Source organism: Octopus bimaculoides, chromosome 14 (genome assembly GCF_046866305.1).
Source record: "Octopus bimaculoides isolate indiv1 chromosome 14, ASM4686630v1, whole genome shotgun sequence".
NCBI lineage: Eukaryota > Metazoa > Mollusca > Cephalopoda > Octopoda > Octopodidae > Octopus > Octopus bimaculoides.
In genome coordinates, this window is record NC_142941.1 from 53,795,636 (window position 1) to 53,809,164 (window position 13,529).

Sequence of the window (13,529 nt, forward strand, 5' to 3'; positions counted from 1 at the left end):
GTCATATCAGGCCAAAGAACTCTGTCTTATTTTCAAACTGGCCACATTTGACCATCCACACCATTCTAAAAAGTAAACAATCATATCATTAAAATCTTGATGCTATAAGATAAAGCATGATTATTTCAAAATAAGTTCCACCAAACCCGTAACTTTTAGTTTCATTTTTTATTAAAAAATTTCTTTGCATTTCTGCTTTAAACAGCAAAGACTGGGAATCCTTGACTTTATTGTCTGAAACAGAAAATTTTTTAAAGCATATAGTAGACAGCCTGATTCATTTTACAGCATTTAAAACAAAAATTCAGTATAATTTATGATACATGTTACTAGTTAAGAGTTTGTTAGTATTTAGAGCTTAAAATTGGGGTTGGGCTTAGATTTAGGGGTTAGGTGTTAGGCAGTAGAGCTAAGTTTTACTGTTAGGGCTTAGGGTTAGGGTTTTAAGATATATGATCATCAAATATGTCTAAACGAAAGTGTACAACAGATACCAACGCAAACAAAAAGAAATGAAAAGTCATCACCTTGAAAATGAATTATGAAATTGTAAAATGCATGATAGCAGTACAACTGTGAAAAACATTTGTGACAAATTTTCACTTAACTCATCAACTGTCTGCACAATTCTTAAAGAAAAACAAAAATATTTATATCAAGTGAGAAATATGCAGCCTTTACAATCAACCTGGGCTTGTAAAATAGATGCTGGAAGCATTATTCTGGAAATGGAAAAACTTTTAAATGGATGGATAAGTGAAAAAACACAATGCATGCATATAAATGTTAATCAAGCATCGATTTGTAGCAAAGCATTGCTTCTTTTCAGTACGCTTACAAAAATGAAAGGTGACACAAACAAACTTTTGTTGCAAGCAGAGGATGGTTTGATTGATTTAAAAATCAACATGGGTGACATTCCATCAAAGTGCAAGGAGAAGCATCAAGTGCTGATGTCAATGCAGCGAAAAAAATTATTATTATAAATGAACTTAACATTCTTTTTACTTTACATAAAATAGTTTTTACTGTTGTTTTATTGCCATTTATTTACGAGTATTATAAACTTTATGGGTAAAATATTTTTCTGGGAACAAATTACGATTTATTATATTGCTACTATGGGGAATTATTTCTCTACTTAATGAAATTTCGCTTTATGAGTGGTCTCCGGGGAACAAATAAACTTGTATATCAAGGCATTACTGTACAAATAAATTTAAAGAATTGTCATTACTAGACTGTAAAATGTACAACGAATGACAGCAGAAAAATGAAAAGCAGAGTGGTTGAACACTTTACAGTCACACTAAATATATATTGTTTCTCTAAAAAAATTATTTGTATATATATGGATTGTGATTTTAGTTTTCAAAATTGTTACAGCTTACCTGAGTTACTGTGAGGGTGGAATAACACAGGCCATACCCACTAAATTAGTGGTCATGCTTTATAATTCCTATAAGTGCAGAACAAGAGCATTCTGTATTATGGAGATGTTTGCATACATTTATATATAAAGATATAATTTGTGAATTAGTTTCAGTCATATATATGTGTTTGTGTGTGCGTGTGTGTGCATGCGTATGTATGCATGTTCGTGTGCATGCATGTGTGTTGCAAACAGTAGTGTTAGATGTTATGCAAAACAACAAAATACTCAATATGCACTTACATAGATTCTTTTAGATTATAATATATAATGTATTTACTTTAATGTCTTTAGTAATGTCCATGCCATAGTTCCTAGCTTTTATCCTGGAATTTGGGCAAAAATTCTTTGCTGGACTTTCATCAATGTTGGTCTGATAAATACAAGTTTGCAACATATGATGTCCAATATCATTAATGTTTAGTGTTGCCCTGAAAAGAGATAACAAAATTTTCATACTATGTCTGCAGGTCAACATTAGCCCTGTGCATCTATATTATTAGTGTTGCATGGTTTACAATATACTTTTCAGTCAAACATTCAATGCATTCTTTTGAATTATTAATGAATGGAATGAATCTGTCCAAAATAGACCACATGATGTTGATAAGAGTCTGTCTATCGACGACGACGATGATGATGATGATATATATATATATATATATATATCTACATAGATGTGATGAGGGAAATAAAAGGTGTTAGTAGGTATACAAATATCAGACACATACCTAGGTTCTGTGGGTTATACAAAGCTAACTTTCCTTCCTTCTATATTCAGTGAATCATGTGGGTTCATTATCTTTTGTATTGCCTGGCAAATAAAGATGAAAAACATGTCTTCTAAAACAAATTCTAACAAATGAACATGAAATAAAAACTAGAATCAGAGAAAACTATCAGAAGTCTGTGAAAGTAAGAAAAGAAGTCATTTAATGAAGGGCATAAATATTAATCAACATATTCTGAGGACTCCTGAATCAATAAGGTGTAGTTTGTAAGTGGTTGCTCAATATGCTAAAAATACCAGCCAAATTCCTTCTAAAAGCATACTTTGCCATCTTAAAAGACAAAGACATACTGATAATGTGAATTTAGGAATGTTGTGCTAGTCACAACTGAAATGTCTTTCGTTAGGCATTTGCTCAATGTGGGCTGACCTGGCACTAAATAACAGCAATGCAATGGTTCTATATTAGAGATCAATTCAACTCACTGTGCTCTTCTTATAATCTGCTGCATTGTGCCAATGTTGGAAAGTTATATTAGACATGGCAGTGTGACTAAGAAGTTTGCTTCCCAACCACATGGTCTCAGATTCAGTCACACTGTGTGACACCATGAACAAGTGTCTTTTACTTTAACCCAAGGCCAACCAAAGCCTTGTGTGAATGGATTTGGTAGATTGAATCTGAAAGAAACCCATGTGTGTGTTTGTGTTGCTTTGTCTTGATATCACGATAGTTGTAGATGAATCTCACTGTCATACAAACAGGGTCATTCATTTCCAATATTCTGTGAAAATATGTCTGACAATGGGGAAATATTAGCTTGCTTGGAAACAGGTAAAGGTTGGTGAAAGGAAGAGCATCTAGCTCTAGAAAATCTACCTCAATTAACTCTGTCCAGCCTATGCAAGCATTGAAAAGTGGACATTAAAATGATGATGATATGGATTTTACATCACTTTCAAGATGAATATTTCAGTTGTTTTCTCAATGGAAGTACCTACTTGCTCAGTTATAGTGAAAATACATTATTTATATTATTTACATTTGACGGATATTTGTCCTTATCTTGTTTATTGTTAACATAACGTTTCGGCTGATATATTCTCCAGCCTTCATTGAGTGTCTTGGGGAAATTTCGAACCTGGGTTCTCATTCTTAAGGTACTTTTTGAATCACTGATAGTGCTCTGATATCAGCCGAAATATGGTGTTAATAACAAACAAGATGAGGACAAATATCCATCAAATGTAAATAATGTACATAATTCCTCATCTCTTAAATATAGAACTCTATAGTGAAAATAGTTGAGTATTCCTTAACACAGTAATCTGCAAGCACTCAATAAGCCAGAGCCAGACAAGGTTAGCTGTTTCGTGTGCACCTGTAATTCAGAATCTCTGTCTATCTAGTTTCCTTTACAAGGGACAGACTTTGCTGTCTAGTTAAGAAGTTGGCTAGCTCACTTTCCAACTCTTTTGGGGTCAATAAAAATGTAAGAGTCCAAAGTGGTGGATTGGTAGAACTGTAAGAATGTTGGACCAGATACTTTGCAGTATTTGTTCCAGGTCTTTGCATTCTGAGTTCAAATCCCACCATGGCCTACTTGCCCAGTTTAACAGCACCACCTGGCACTTTAAATGTCTTTAGTGGTTTTGAAAGCTTTCAGGCCAGATTTCCAATTTGAAGATGTGTTTCTCCTTCCTTCTCAATGACCTTGTAACTGGTTATGAGCATTGCATTATCACCTAATTAAAAGATGGAAAAAAAAAATGACAGACTGAATCATTTGTAAGTTAAGTGCCTTGATTGAAAATATAACACTTTGCCTGTGATAGGATATGAACTGCCAGCCTCTCAATTAGTTGCTTGATGTTCATGCTCAAAACACTCAGTTCTTACTGCAGCAGCCTACCTAAAAGTAAATAGATATGTATACATAGACATCCTTGCTGTTATTAAGTGTTGAACTTATTAGGTGCTGAACATCAACAATCTGATTTTGCTAACATGCCATGCTAAGTTGAAATAGCTGTTTATAGATATTAGTAACATTTTCAATAAATTATCATGAAATTGGCTGGATAACAGGGGATTCAATCATATTGCAATGAAAGACCACCTTATATGGGATGAGTACTGGCCAGTTGCTGCTGTCCATTCAAATATTCACAGACCTTAAAACATCTTTATGTATTGATTTCTAACACTGATTTAATATCACACATTTTGGAGGAGGGAACAATCAGTTAAATAAACCACAGTATTTGACTGATTCCTTATTTTACTGATCTTGGAAGGAAGGAGAGCAAAGTAATTACAAAGTGGGATTTGAACTTAGAATGTGAAGGGCTGTAACTAAATATTGCAAAGCATTTTGTCTGATGCTCTAAGGATTTTGTCAATCCAACAACAATAGTCCTTTTACCTGCCTAGGAAAGCAATAACTCCAAATAAGAATTGACATGGCAGCAGAGATCACCTCAATGCGGTTGAGGTTGAGAAAAGACTGCAGATAGGGCCCTTCTGTAGGTAAAAACTAGTTCAGTCTTCATTGCCTCCGCTCAGGAGAAGTATACAGAGTAAGGGGTGAAACTTTTGTGACCTTGAGATACCTGCTGAAGGTACAGAAGGGTTTCAAACAATATGATAGTTTTAATCATTGTCAACAAAAGGATCACATTGAGGTGATCTCCTCTGAGGCTTTCTTCTGATGTTTGGGTTCCAAACCAATCTTCTGCATGAAACAGTGCACTGATCTTGCTGGGAAAACATGACAGCTGACTTCAGTGGGGACTGAGGCTGCATGCCATTCTTTGACAATTGCTTCATTAACCAAGTCCTGGTGTTAGAATTTCTTCAGTTACTGAGAAATGTCAAGTCTGTCCTCCCAAAGCACAGTAAAATCAGTCACAATGATCATCTTTGTGCTTTTGGATAGAAGAACCATGTCTAGTCAAAGTGATGTTACTGCCAGGCCATCGTCTGTCTATATATTTGCCACTTGACTACTTACCTACCTATTTATCTACCTACCTAGCTACCTACCTTCCTACCAACCTACCTACCTAATCACACAGTGGATTTGTAAGATCATTAAAACATTTAACAAAATGCCTGGCAATAATATTCCAGTTTTTCATGCTATGAGTTCAAATCCCATTGAGGTCAACTTGGCCTTTAATTTTTCCTGGTTCCAAAAAATCCATATTTTAGGAGCTGCTTAATTAGATCAGAATGGGGCTAGTAGAAGTAAAAGAAGACAGATGTAACAGAGTAAGAGGAAGAGATAAAGAATTAACTTCGATGGTGAAGCTACTCACTCTTTTTTCAAGGGAAATAGCCATGTCATATGCTGATCGGCCACTCTGAAAAGGGAGAAAGAAAAACAAAAAACAATAAATGTAAATGGTTGTTCATATATATTAGTGATTCTTTAATAAAGACTTTGAATTTGGGGAACAGTCTATTCAATATAGTCCACTAAACTGCTCCCAGTACTTTCCAATAGCTTTATTTCATTGACTCCTTGAAACAGTGAAAAGCAAAGTTGAGTGGAATTTGAACTCAAAATATAAAGGGCTGTTGATTTCTTCCTAAGTGTCAAGACAATCTTTGGAAGAGGAATGGGTAATATATCAATTGAATTAACCCCAATTTAATTATTTTATTGAACCTTGATCTCTAGAGCATAGTTTGTTTTTTGTCCTTATTTCATTAATCCTAAAAGGATCATCAAGAAAACAGAAATAGTAGGATCAAGAACCAGAACATTAAGAGACAAAACTCAATACTGAAAGACATTAGTCAGGAAGCTTATCAATTCATTTCTTCCATCATATTCTGCCATCTTCTACAACAATAATTTCTAACATAAGCACAAGGCCATACATTTCAGAAAAGGGGTACAATCAATTATATTTAGCCCAGTACTTGACTGATATTTATTTTATCAACCCTAGAAAGCTAAAATGCAATAAAATGCAGTGTGAAGATTTGAACTTGGAGTATAACTAAATACTGTAAAGTAATTAAGTCCAACTTGCCACCCATTCTACTAATCCACTATTCTCATAGTCCTTTCTATTATAGGTAAAGGCCTGAAATTTTTCCATGCCACTGGTACTAGTAAGGTTGCCATGTAACTTGCACTCCCCTCAAAATTGCTGGCCTTGTACCAAAATCAGAACCCATTGTCATTATTGGAGGACTGTATCATTCATGTACTTGTATACTATGTATATATACCTTTTATCTCATTGTTTTTGCTTCCTCCTCATCCCATTTTATGTAAACCTTCACAATGAATAATAACAATAATGATGATTATATTAAGATAAAAAAGTAAAGATGACAATCTACTAACCTTATTTATAATTGTGGTATCAGCGTCGTTCTCCAAGAGAACTTCCACAAATTTCTGATGACCATTGATGACAGCAATCATTAAACAGGTCTTCCCATCACTATCCTGGAGATTAACATTGGCTCCATTGTGAATTAATGTCATAGCAACTATTGAGTTACCAGTAAGAGAGGCTATCAAAACAGATAGAAAAAATGTAATGTGTGCATCATTTCACTGATATAGTCTGAGGTTTTTGAAATTCAAAGACCACTAATGTGGTCTTTATGTAAAGTCTGATTTTTTGAGGTGCCTGGTATAAGCCCATTATGTAGCATCCAACATACAGTGGTTGATTTCCTTTCACATTATGTATTAAATTGAGCAAGTAATTGTTGCTTTTTCCAATTAAAAGTTCAAATGCCACCCAGGTTGACTTTGTCTTTCATCCTTTCAGGGTTGAGGAAATAAGTACCAATGAAGTACTAGAGTCAATGTAATCAACTAGCCCCTCCTCTCAAAAAACTGAAGGCTCCGTACCAAAATTTGAAACCATTACTAATATATTATCATTACTAGTATCAAGTAATCGACTTGTCCCCTCCCCCCAAATTTCAAGGCCTTGTGCCTTCAGTAGAAAGGATTATTATTATTATTGAGTGAGAGCAGTGCATGCCATCAAAGTGACACTGAGGTAAAATTTAGGAAGCCCATTATACCCATCATGACTACCCATTTGAAAAGGGTGCACCAGGCACATGCATAACAACTACATGTGCACAATATAATGATCTTACAAAGAACGAGAGGGGGAGACTTCCTGAATAGTTCCAAGGAGGTAGACGAGGGAAGTACTTCCTGGAAAGTTTCAAGGAAGGAGAGTACTTCCTAAAAAGTTCCGAGAAGGGGGAAGGACTTGAAAGTTCCAAGGGGAGGATTTCCTGGAAAGTTTCCAGAAGGTCTTCCTGGAAAGTTCCCAGGTGAGGAAGGATCTCCTGAAAAGTTCCAGGTTATTGGGAACGAAATTACCTGGAAAGTACCGAGGAAAGACTTCCTGGAAATTTCTGAGGTTGGGGACGAAATTACCTTGAAAAGTCCACAAACATGGAAGAGATTATCTGGAAAAGTCCAAGGAAGGGGAGGACTTTTGGGAAAGATCCGTGGTGATGAACGAAATTACCTGGAAAAGTCCAACGATGCAGACGAGATTACCTACAAAAGTCTGTCCTGGAAAGTTCCGATATTGGGGACGAAATTACCTGGAAAAGTCCAAGGAAGCAGTGACTTCCTGGAAAGCTTCGAGGAGGAAACACTTCCTGGAAAGTTTCGTGGTTGGGGTCGAAACTACCTGGAAATTTCCATGTCCTGGAAAGTTCCAGTTTGATACGAAGTTACTTGGGAAAGTCCATGAACAGGGAAGAGATTACTTGGAAAAGTCCAAGGCAGGGGCTGGACTTCCTCGAAATGGAAAGACTTCCTGGAAAGTCCCGTGGTTGCGGACAAATTACCTAGAAAAGCCCAAGGACGGGATTACCTTGGAAAAGTCCATGTTCTGGAAAGTTCCGAGACTGGGGACGAAATTACCTAGAAAAGTCCATGAACAGGGAAGAGATTGCCTGGAAAGTCCAAGGAAGGGCGACTTCCTGGAAAGTTCCGTGGTTGTGGACACAATCACCTGGAAAATTCCACGGAAGGACTTCTTGGAAATTTTCAAGGTTGGGTACGAAATTACCTGGAAAAGTCCAAGGAAGGGTGACTTCTTGGAAAGTTCCGAGGAGGAGAGGGAACACATGCATGTGTGCTTTCCAATGAATTTGTAAAAGGAAAAAGAAAACGAAAATAATCAAATTATCAACACAAAACTCACCACACCGCATCAATGGAGTCCAGCCAGCATTTCTGTCTCGACAGTTCACATCTGCTCCTGATTTGAAAATCCACTCGATGAGCTCACAGTTGCAGCTGTCAATGGCATAATGAATTGCACTAGATCCACCCAAATCATAATCATCATAGAGTGCACCATTCTCAATCAGTAACTTCACAGCTGGTAACTGGCCATGGAAGCAGGCATGCATTAAACTGAAATAACACCACAAAAAAAAACAAAAAAAAAAAAACAGAAAAAAACCCCCGTTATTTCATATATGCTTTCTTTTACATGTATGCTTCTATTTTGAAAATTTGTTCTAATGAAACTGAGATATTTCACTAAACTGAAAAGCCAGAGATGAGTTTTGAAGGAGAGAAATGAAACTGAAATTTAAAATTTTATTAAAGTATTGAAATTATTTTTGTTTTTTAAACTGAAATTTAAATGTTATTTTTTCTTTATCTTATTAAATTTTAATTTGAGTTCTAGACTGGAGAAACAAACTGTAAGTTTGGCCATAACATAGCCATATATAGCTTTAAATAGATAGATAGTGAGGGGCTGATAAAACCATATCAATCAACTGATTAAAAAGAAAACCAACCAGGATAATAAAGTGTTCTGGAAATATGTGTATTTGGAACAAAAGCATTACTCTCCAGATGGTTCTCTTCATAATCCCAAAACAGGCCACAAAGAGTGTGCAGAACTTACTGCTGAATGATATGCTAGCATTTTCACTGTTGAAAACTCAAATGTGTCACATTCTCTATTACTCACTTAAAATTCCATAACATCTGTTGAATTTACTCCTGCAAGCACAGGCATAAATATATACTTCCCCTGGTCTAGAAGGTGCTATTATCTGCTACTGAAACTCAGGTTTTTTTGGGTTTTTTTGAAAGCATAGGAATCATTCATAACAAATCATATGTGTGTATCTAGAAAAAGGTCACCCTAAACTTTTTATTTCAAATTAGTATTTTACTATGGATGGCAATAAAATCTAGTGACAGAAGTTAGCTACTGCAAAGTAATGAGTAGTTACTACTACTGCTCTAATGTGTCAAGACCTATCTCCCCACCACAAAATAAAACAAGATATTCTAAATACTCACGCTGTTTTTCCTGACTCATCTTTAGCATTAACAGAAGCATTAAAGGACAACAGCATTTTCATAACACTGAAATACAAAGGATGTAGTTTAGTTATCTTCTCTCACTCTCTAACACTTTGAACTCTACACCAAACTATTTAAAGAAAACTTTAATGAAAAATCTCCAGATATATTCTTGACCACCAGACATTTAAATACACTAAAGAAATGACAAATGGGTGCCTTATTTAGCTGAAACATTTGGCACCAGGAGTCAATGATTGATTCTGCTCTGGTTGAGATCTGTATGAAGAGAAAAGGTGTACAGCTTTGAATTTTATGTAATTAATGCAAGGCTGAGAATTATGACTTTCTCATTAGTTTAATAAGTCTGTAGAAAACAGAGAAAAATTAAAACTTCTACTGGTTGTATGAGGGTTGCTGTAGACCTTATATACACCACAAAACATTGTAAGTGTCAAGTGTAAATGTGTCCCAAGCTCAGAGTGGTTTTTAACTTCCACTATATTTGATTTCGCAACCACATGTTGATGTTCACCTCAGGATATATGTCAGTTTATCTTATGTAACAGTAGCATTTGTACATGATCTGACTTTTATTTCTGGTATCTAGGTGATCTGATGGAGACTAGAATTGTCCAAACACACAACAAAATATCTAAAGTGGATTTGAACACAAAAGCATATGAGCAAGTAGTTATCTTATTCTGCTATTTCATTTCAACACTAGGCACTATACACACCATGAAACTGTATATACACAATGGATACTTACTCTGTTTGGCCCAGTTTTGCCGTATTCATTAATGCACTTAGACCATGATCATCTCGCACATCAACTATGATATTTCTGTAACACATTATGAAAAACTGTTATCAATATCCTTTCTCCTTCCCTATCACCAACAACAACAACAACACCAATACCATCATTGCTATCAACATAATAATCATCGTTATTGTCAATATTTAACACTAGTATCATTATAAATCATAAATCTCAATATAATTATTATCTTCAGAAGAAACCTTGTGATCATCCCTATCACCAACCCTTAAGAATCCTAATAAGGATTTGTAAGGTCTGATGTTTAACTCCAGGTTTGTAGCATTAAGAGGAAAAGCAAGAAATCCCTCATGGATTCTAGATTAAAGCATTTTGTCAATGTTATGGGGAGCGGTGTAAGATTTAGGGACTCAAAGAACAAAATGTACTCCCTAAAAGACAAAAGGTAGGATGTTGGTTGAGGAAAATTGGGTTTTTTTTTTCCTTTTTTGTAATACTGAGCAATTTGAATGACTAGATATATCATTCTTGGCTTTAGATGATGGCAATGATGATAATTATGTTGATAATAATGCTGCTGTTGTTGATGCTGACAATGATGATAGTGATGGTGTTTATAATGATGGCTGATGATGATGACAACAAAAATAGCAAATATGAGTAGAGATACAATAAAGAAGGTAAAAAGAAAACGAAAAAAATTAAATGAATAAACAATATGCTTTACCCAGAGTTTAGAACAGTTTTAATTTCAGCCATAGATCGGTTTCGTACAGCTTTATGCAAGTTCTCTCCATAGTATGGTTCATCTGAATAAAAGAAAGAGAGAGATCATCATCATCATCATCATTGTTTAACGTCTGCTTTCCATGCTGGCATGGGTCGGACGGTTTGACTGAGGGCTGGCAAGCCAGGCGGCTGCACCAGATCATCTTCTTTCAAACTGAAGCTGTTAAGAAATCAAAAGTTTGTAAATGATGAAAAGAAAAAAAGTCAAAGTAAAAGGAATAAAATAGAAATAAAAAACAAAAATGTTGACTTACTATCGGTAATAACTTGTACTGTTGGTGACCAGGCTGAGTAAACGTCATCACTTCGGTGGAAGCGAATTCTGAATTTGTACTCCTTCTTTGGTTGAAGGTCTTCAACAATTTTACTTTTACCATATCCACTACATATAAAAAGAAAATATTAGTTGTTGATTTTTTTATCAATATATATTTATTGTTAATTAGCTTTTTAATGGTCCATACATATGTTAGTACACACTCACCTATCCATTTGTTTGTTTATTTGTTTCATCACTAAAGTATTTGTTCTTCTTCATTGTCATCACCACCTTTTAATGTCTATTTTCCATGCTGTCATGGGGCTGGATTTAATTTTTTCATCTATTGACTATGTTAACACCAACTTACCTCTTTATCTCTCTATTTGTCTCACTACACACCCATTTCTATTTAATATCAAAGAAAATGCTCCTTGCATAAAATATGTCATAACCTCTTGACATTGGACAATCCTGTGGAGTTTCATCTTTTTAATGCTACACTTATATTAGTAGTCATAAGTTTCATGCATAATGACATTATTACTAAAACATTAAACTAATGAACAAATATTTCGTGCAATTTAAGAGAAATGGGTTAAAAATTGCTTGGTATGTGTCACAGCACCTTTTTTTCATGTGCTGACTCTCTCTAACTTTTGAACCTGGCTATGCCTCTGGACAGAAGCTCTCCCATACAGGTGAGACTGATGTAGTTGATGTTCAGTTTGAATTTCTACAGGTTGATGCCTTCATAAAAAATCAGAGGATGGGAAATAATTGCAAAGGCTTGCAATTCTGAGAACAGAGTGCACCAAATAAGCATAAACAAGGCTGTATGGTTATGTCTGTTCCCCAAGCACAGTGCATGTCACCTTCAATAAGTATCTTCTATAGTCATGGACCAACCTTGTGAGTGGATTTGGTGGATGGAAACTGAAAGAAGCCTTCATGTGTGTATGTGTGTGGGTAGGTGGGGGTGCATGTGTGCACATGTGTGTGTGATATTACATGATGTCACTGACTTGATATGTGATTGCTGTAAACAAGCAAAACATGTCTGTCTATGGGAAGTATTATTGTGCTTAGAAACTGGTGATGGTTGGTGGCAAGAAGGGCATCCAACCATAGAAAATCTGCCTCAATGAATTCTTTTTGAATGAGCAAGGGATGATCATGGTTGGAATGTCTTTGATTATCGGTTTGCTTAATAAAGACTGATATGTGGCTAAACTGAAAACGCACAAGATGAATCAATGAGAAAATCTCTATGCTGTTGCTAGACCTGAATAAAACAACACACTGAATAATGTGGCCCTAAATACAATATGTTTAAAAGAAAATGAAAACAAAAACAAAGACAAAAAAAAAAAAAAACAGAATGGCTGTGGCTGGAACATCTTTGATCAAAGGTCTGCTGGATCAAAGATGACCTGGAGCTAAACAACAAAATCCATTTTCAGAGAAATGAAATCTTGATAGTTATTTTCTTTACTAGACAAATTATGACGTAGGCGTACATACATATATATATCATTCCATTCAGCCTCATCTTCGTCGCTCCCAACTATTTGCTGTACGATGCAGTAGACCCTGTCAGTCTCATTTAGAATGCTGTATTTGTATTCGAGTAGAGAAGAAGACCAGTCAAGATGCACAGTAGAATAGCTTTTAGCAATCACATCGAACTCTGAGATTCTAGTTAGCCCTGACAAGAAAAAATAGAAATTAACAAAAACAAAAAAAGTTGTTAGGATTTCTTACATTATCAGAGAAGTCCAACTATTTAGTATGAAAAAGGTATTACATAAGATGCGATTTGAAGGAGATCTTGCTGCTATTTTTGTAACAGCTCGTGAGACCTCAACGCCTCGTTCACAAAAATGGAAAATAAACCTAAATAATTATAAACATATTACCCAATTTTCTCTTTTGAGAGAAAAACTAATTAAATATAAAGAATCTAAATACACATACATACATACACAGACAACTTACCTGGTTGCATTACAGGATACAGTAAAAAATCACCGTCAGAGTATATAAACTCTTATGGTAGACGAAGTTGACAATCACTTTTTCCCCACCCTGTGAGGTCGGGGACTTTAAGAAAATCCGCCACTCTCACCTACTGACAGTTGACGAAAATCAATTCAGAAAATCGTAAACCAGACGCTGTTTTGAATTGAGAAAACACG

The 13,529-nt window shown here is 35.3% G+C and overlaps 1 protein-coding gene across 3 annotated transcripts; it reads right to left on the minus strand.

Annotated features, from left to right (window-relative positions):
- Nucleotides 1-153: 153 nt before the first annotated feature.
- LOC106868555 (fibronectin type 3 and ankyrin repeat domains 1 protein) lies at nucleotides 154-13,529 on the minus strand. Of its 3 annotated transcripts, none has more exons than XM_089362967.1 (14): nucleotides 13,330-13,517; nucleotides 12,856-13,039; nucleotides 11,327-11,454; nucleotides 11,011-11,092; nucleotides 10,272-10,346; nucleotides 9,497-9,562; nucleotides 8,373-8,587; nucleotides 6,527-6,699; nucleotides 5,484-5,528; nucleotides 3,990-4,075; nucleotides 2,164-2,246; nucleotides 1,713-1,863; nucleotides 1,392-1,459; nucleotides 154-234 (listed from the first exon to the last, which is right to left on the minus strand). In XM_089362967.1, the coding sequence occupies exons 1-10, from the start codon at nucleotides 13,337-13,339 to the stop codon at nucleotides 4,052-4,054; spliced, it is 1,002 nt and encodes a 333-aa protein (XP_089219093.1). In that variant the 5' UTR covers nucleotides 13,340-13,517; the 3' UTR covers nucleotides 154-234; nucleotides 1,392-1,459; nucleotides 1,713-1,863; nucleotides 2,164-2,246; nucleotides 3,990-4,051. The 3 variants fall into 3 exon arrangements, with proteins under 3 accessions (XP_089219093.1, XP_089219094.1, XP_014769354.1); XM_089362968.1 differs by having other exon boundaries at nucleotides 3,965-4,075; XM_014913868.3 differs by lacking the exon at nucleotides 3,990-4,075 and having other exon boundaries at nucleotides 13,330-13,529.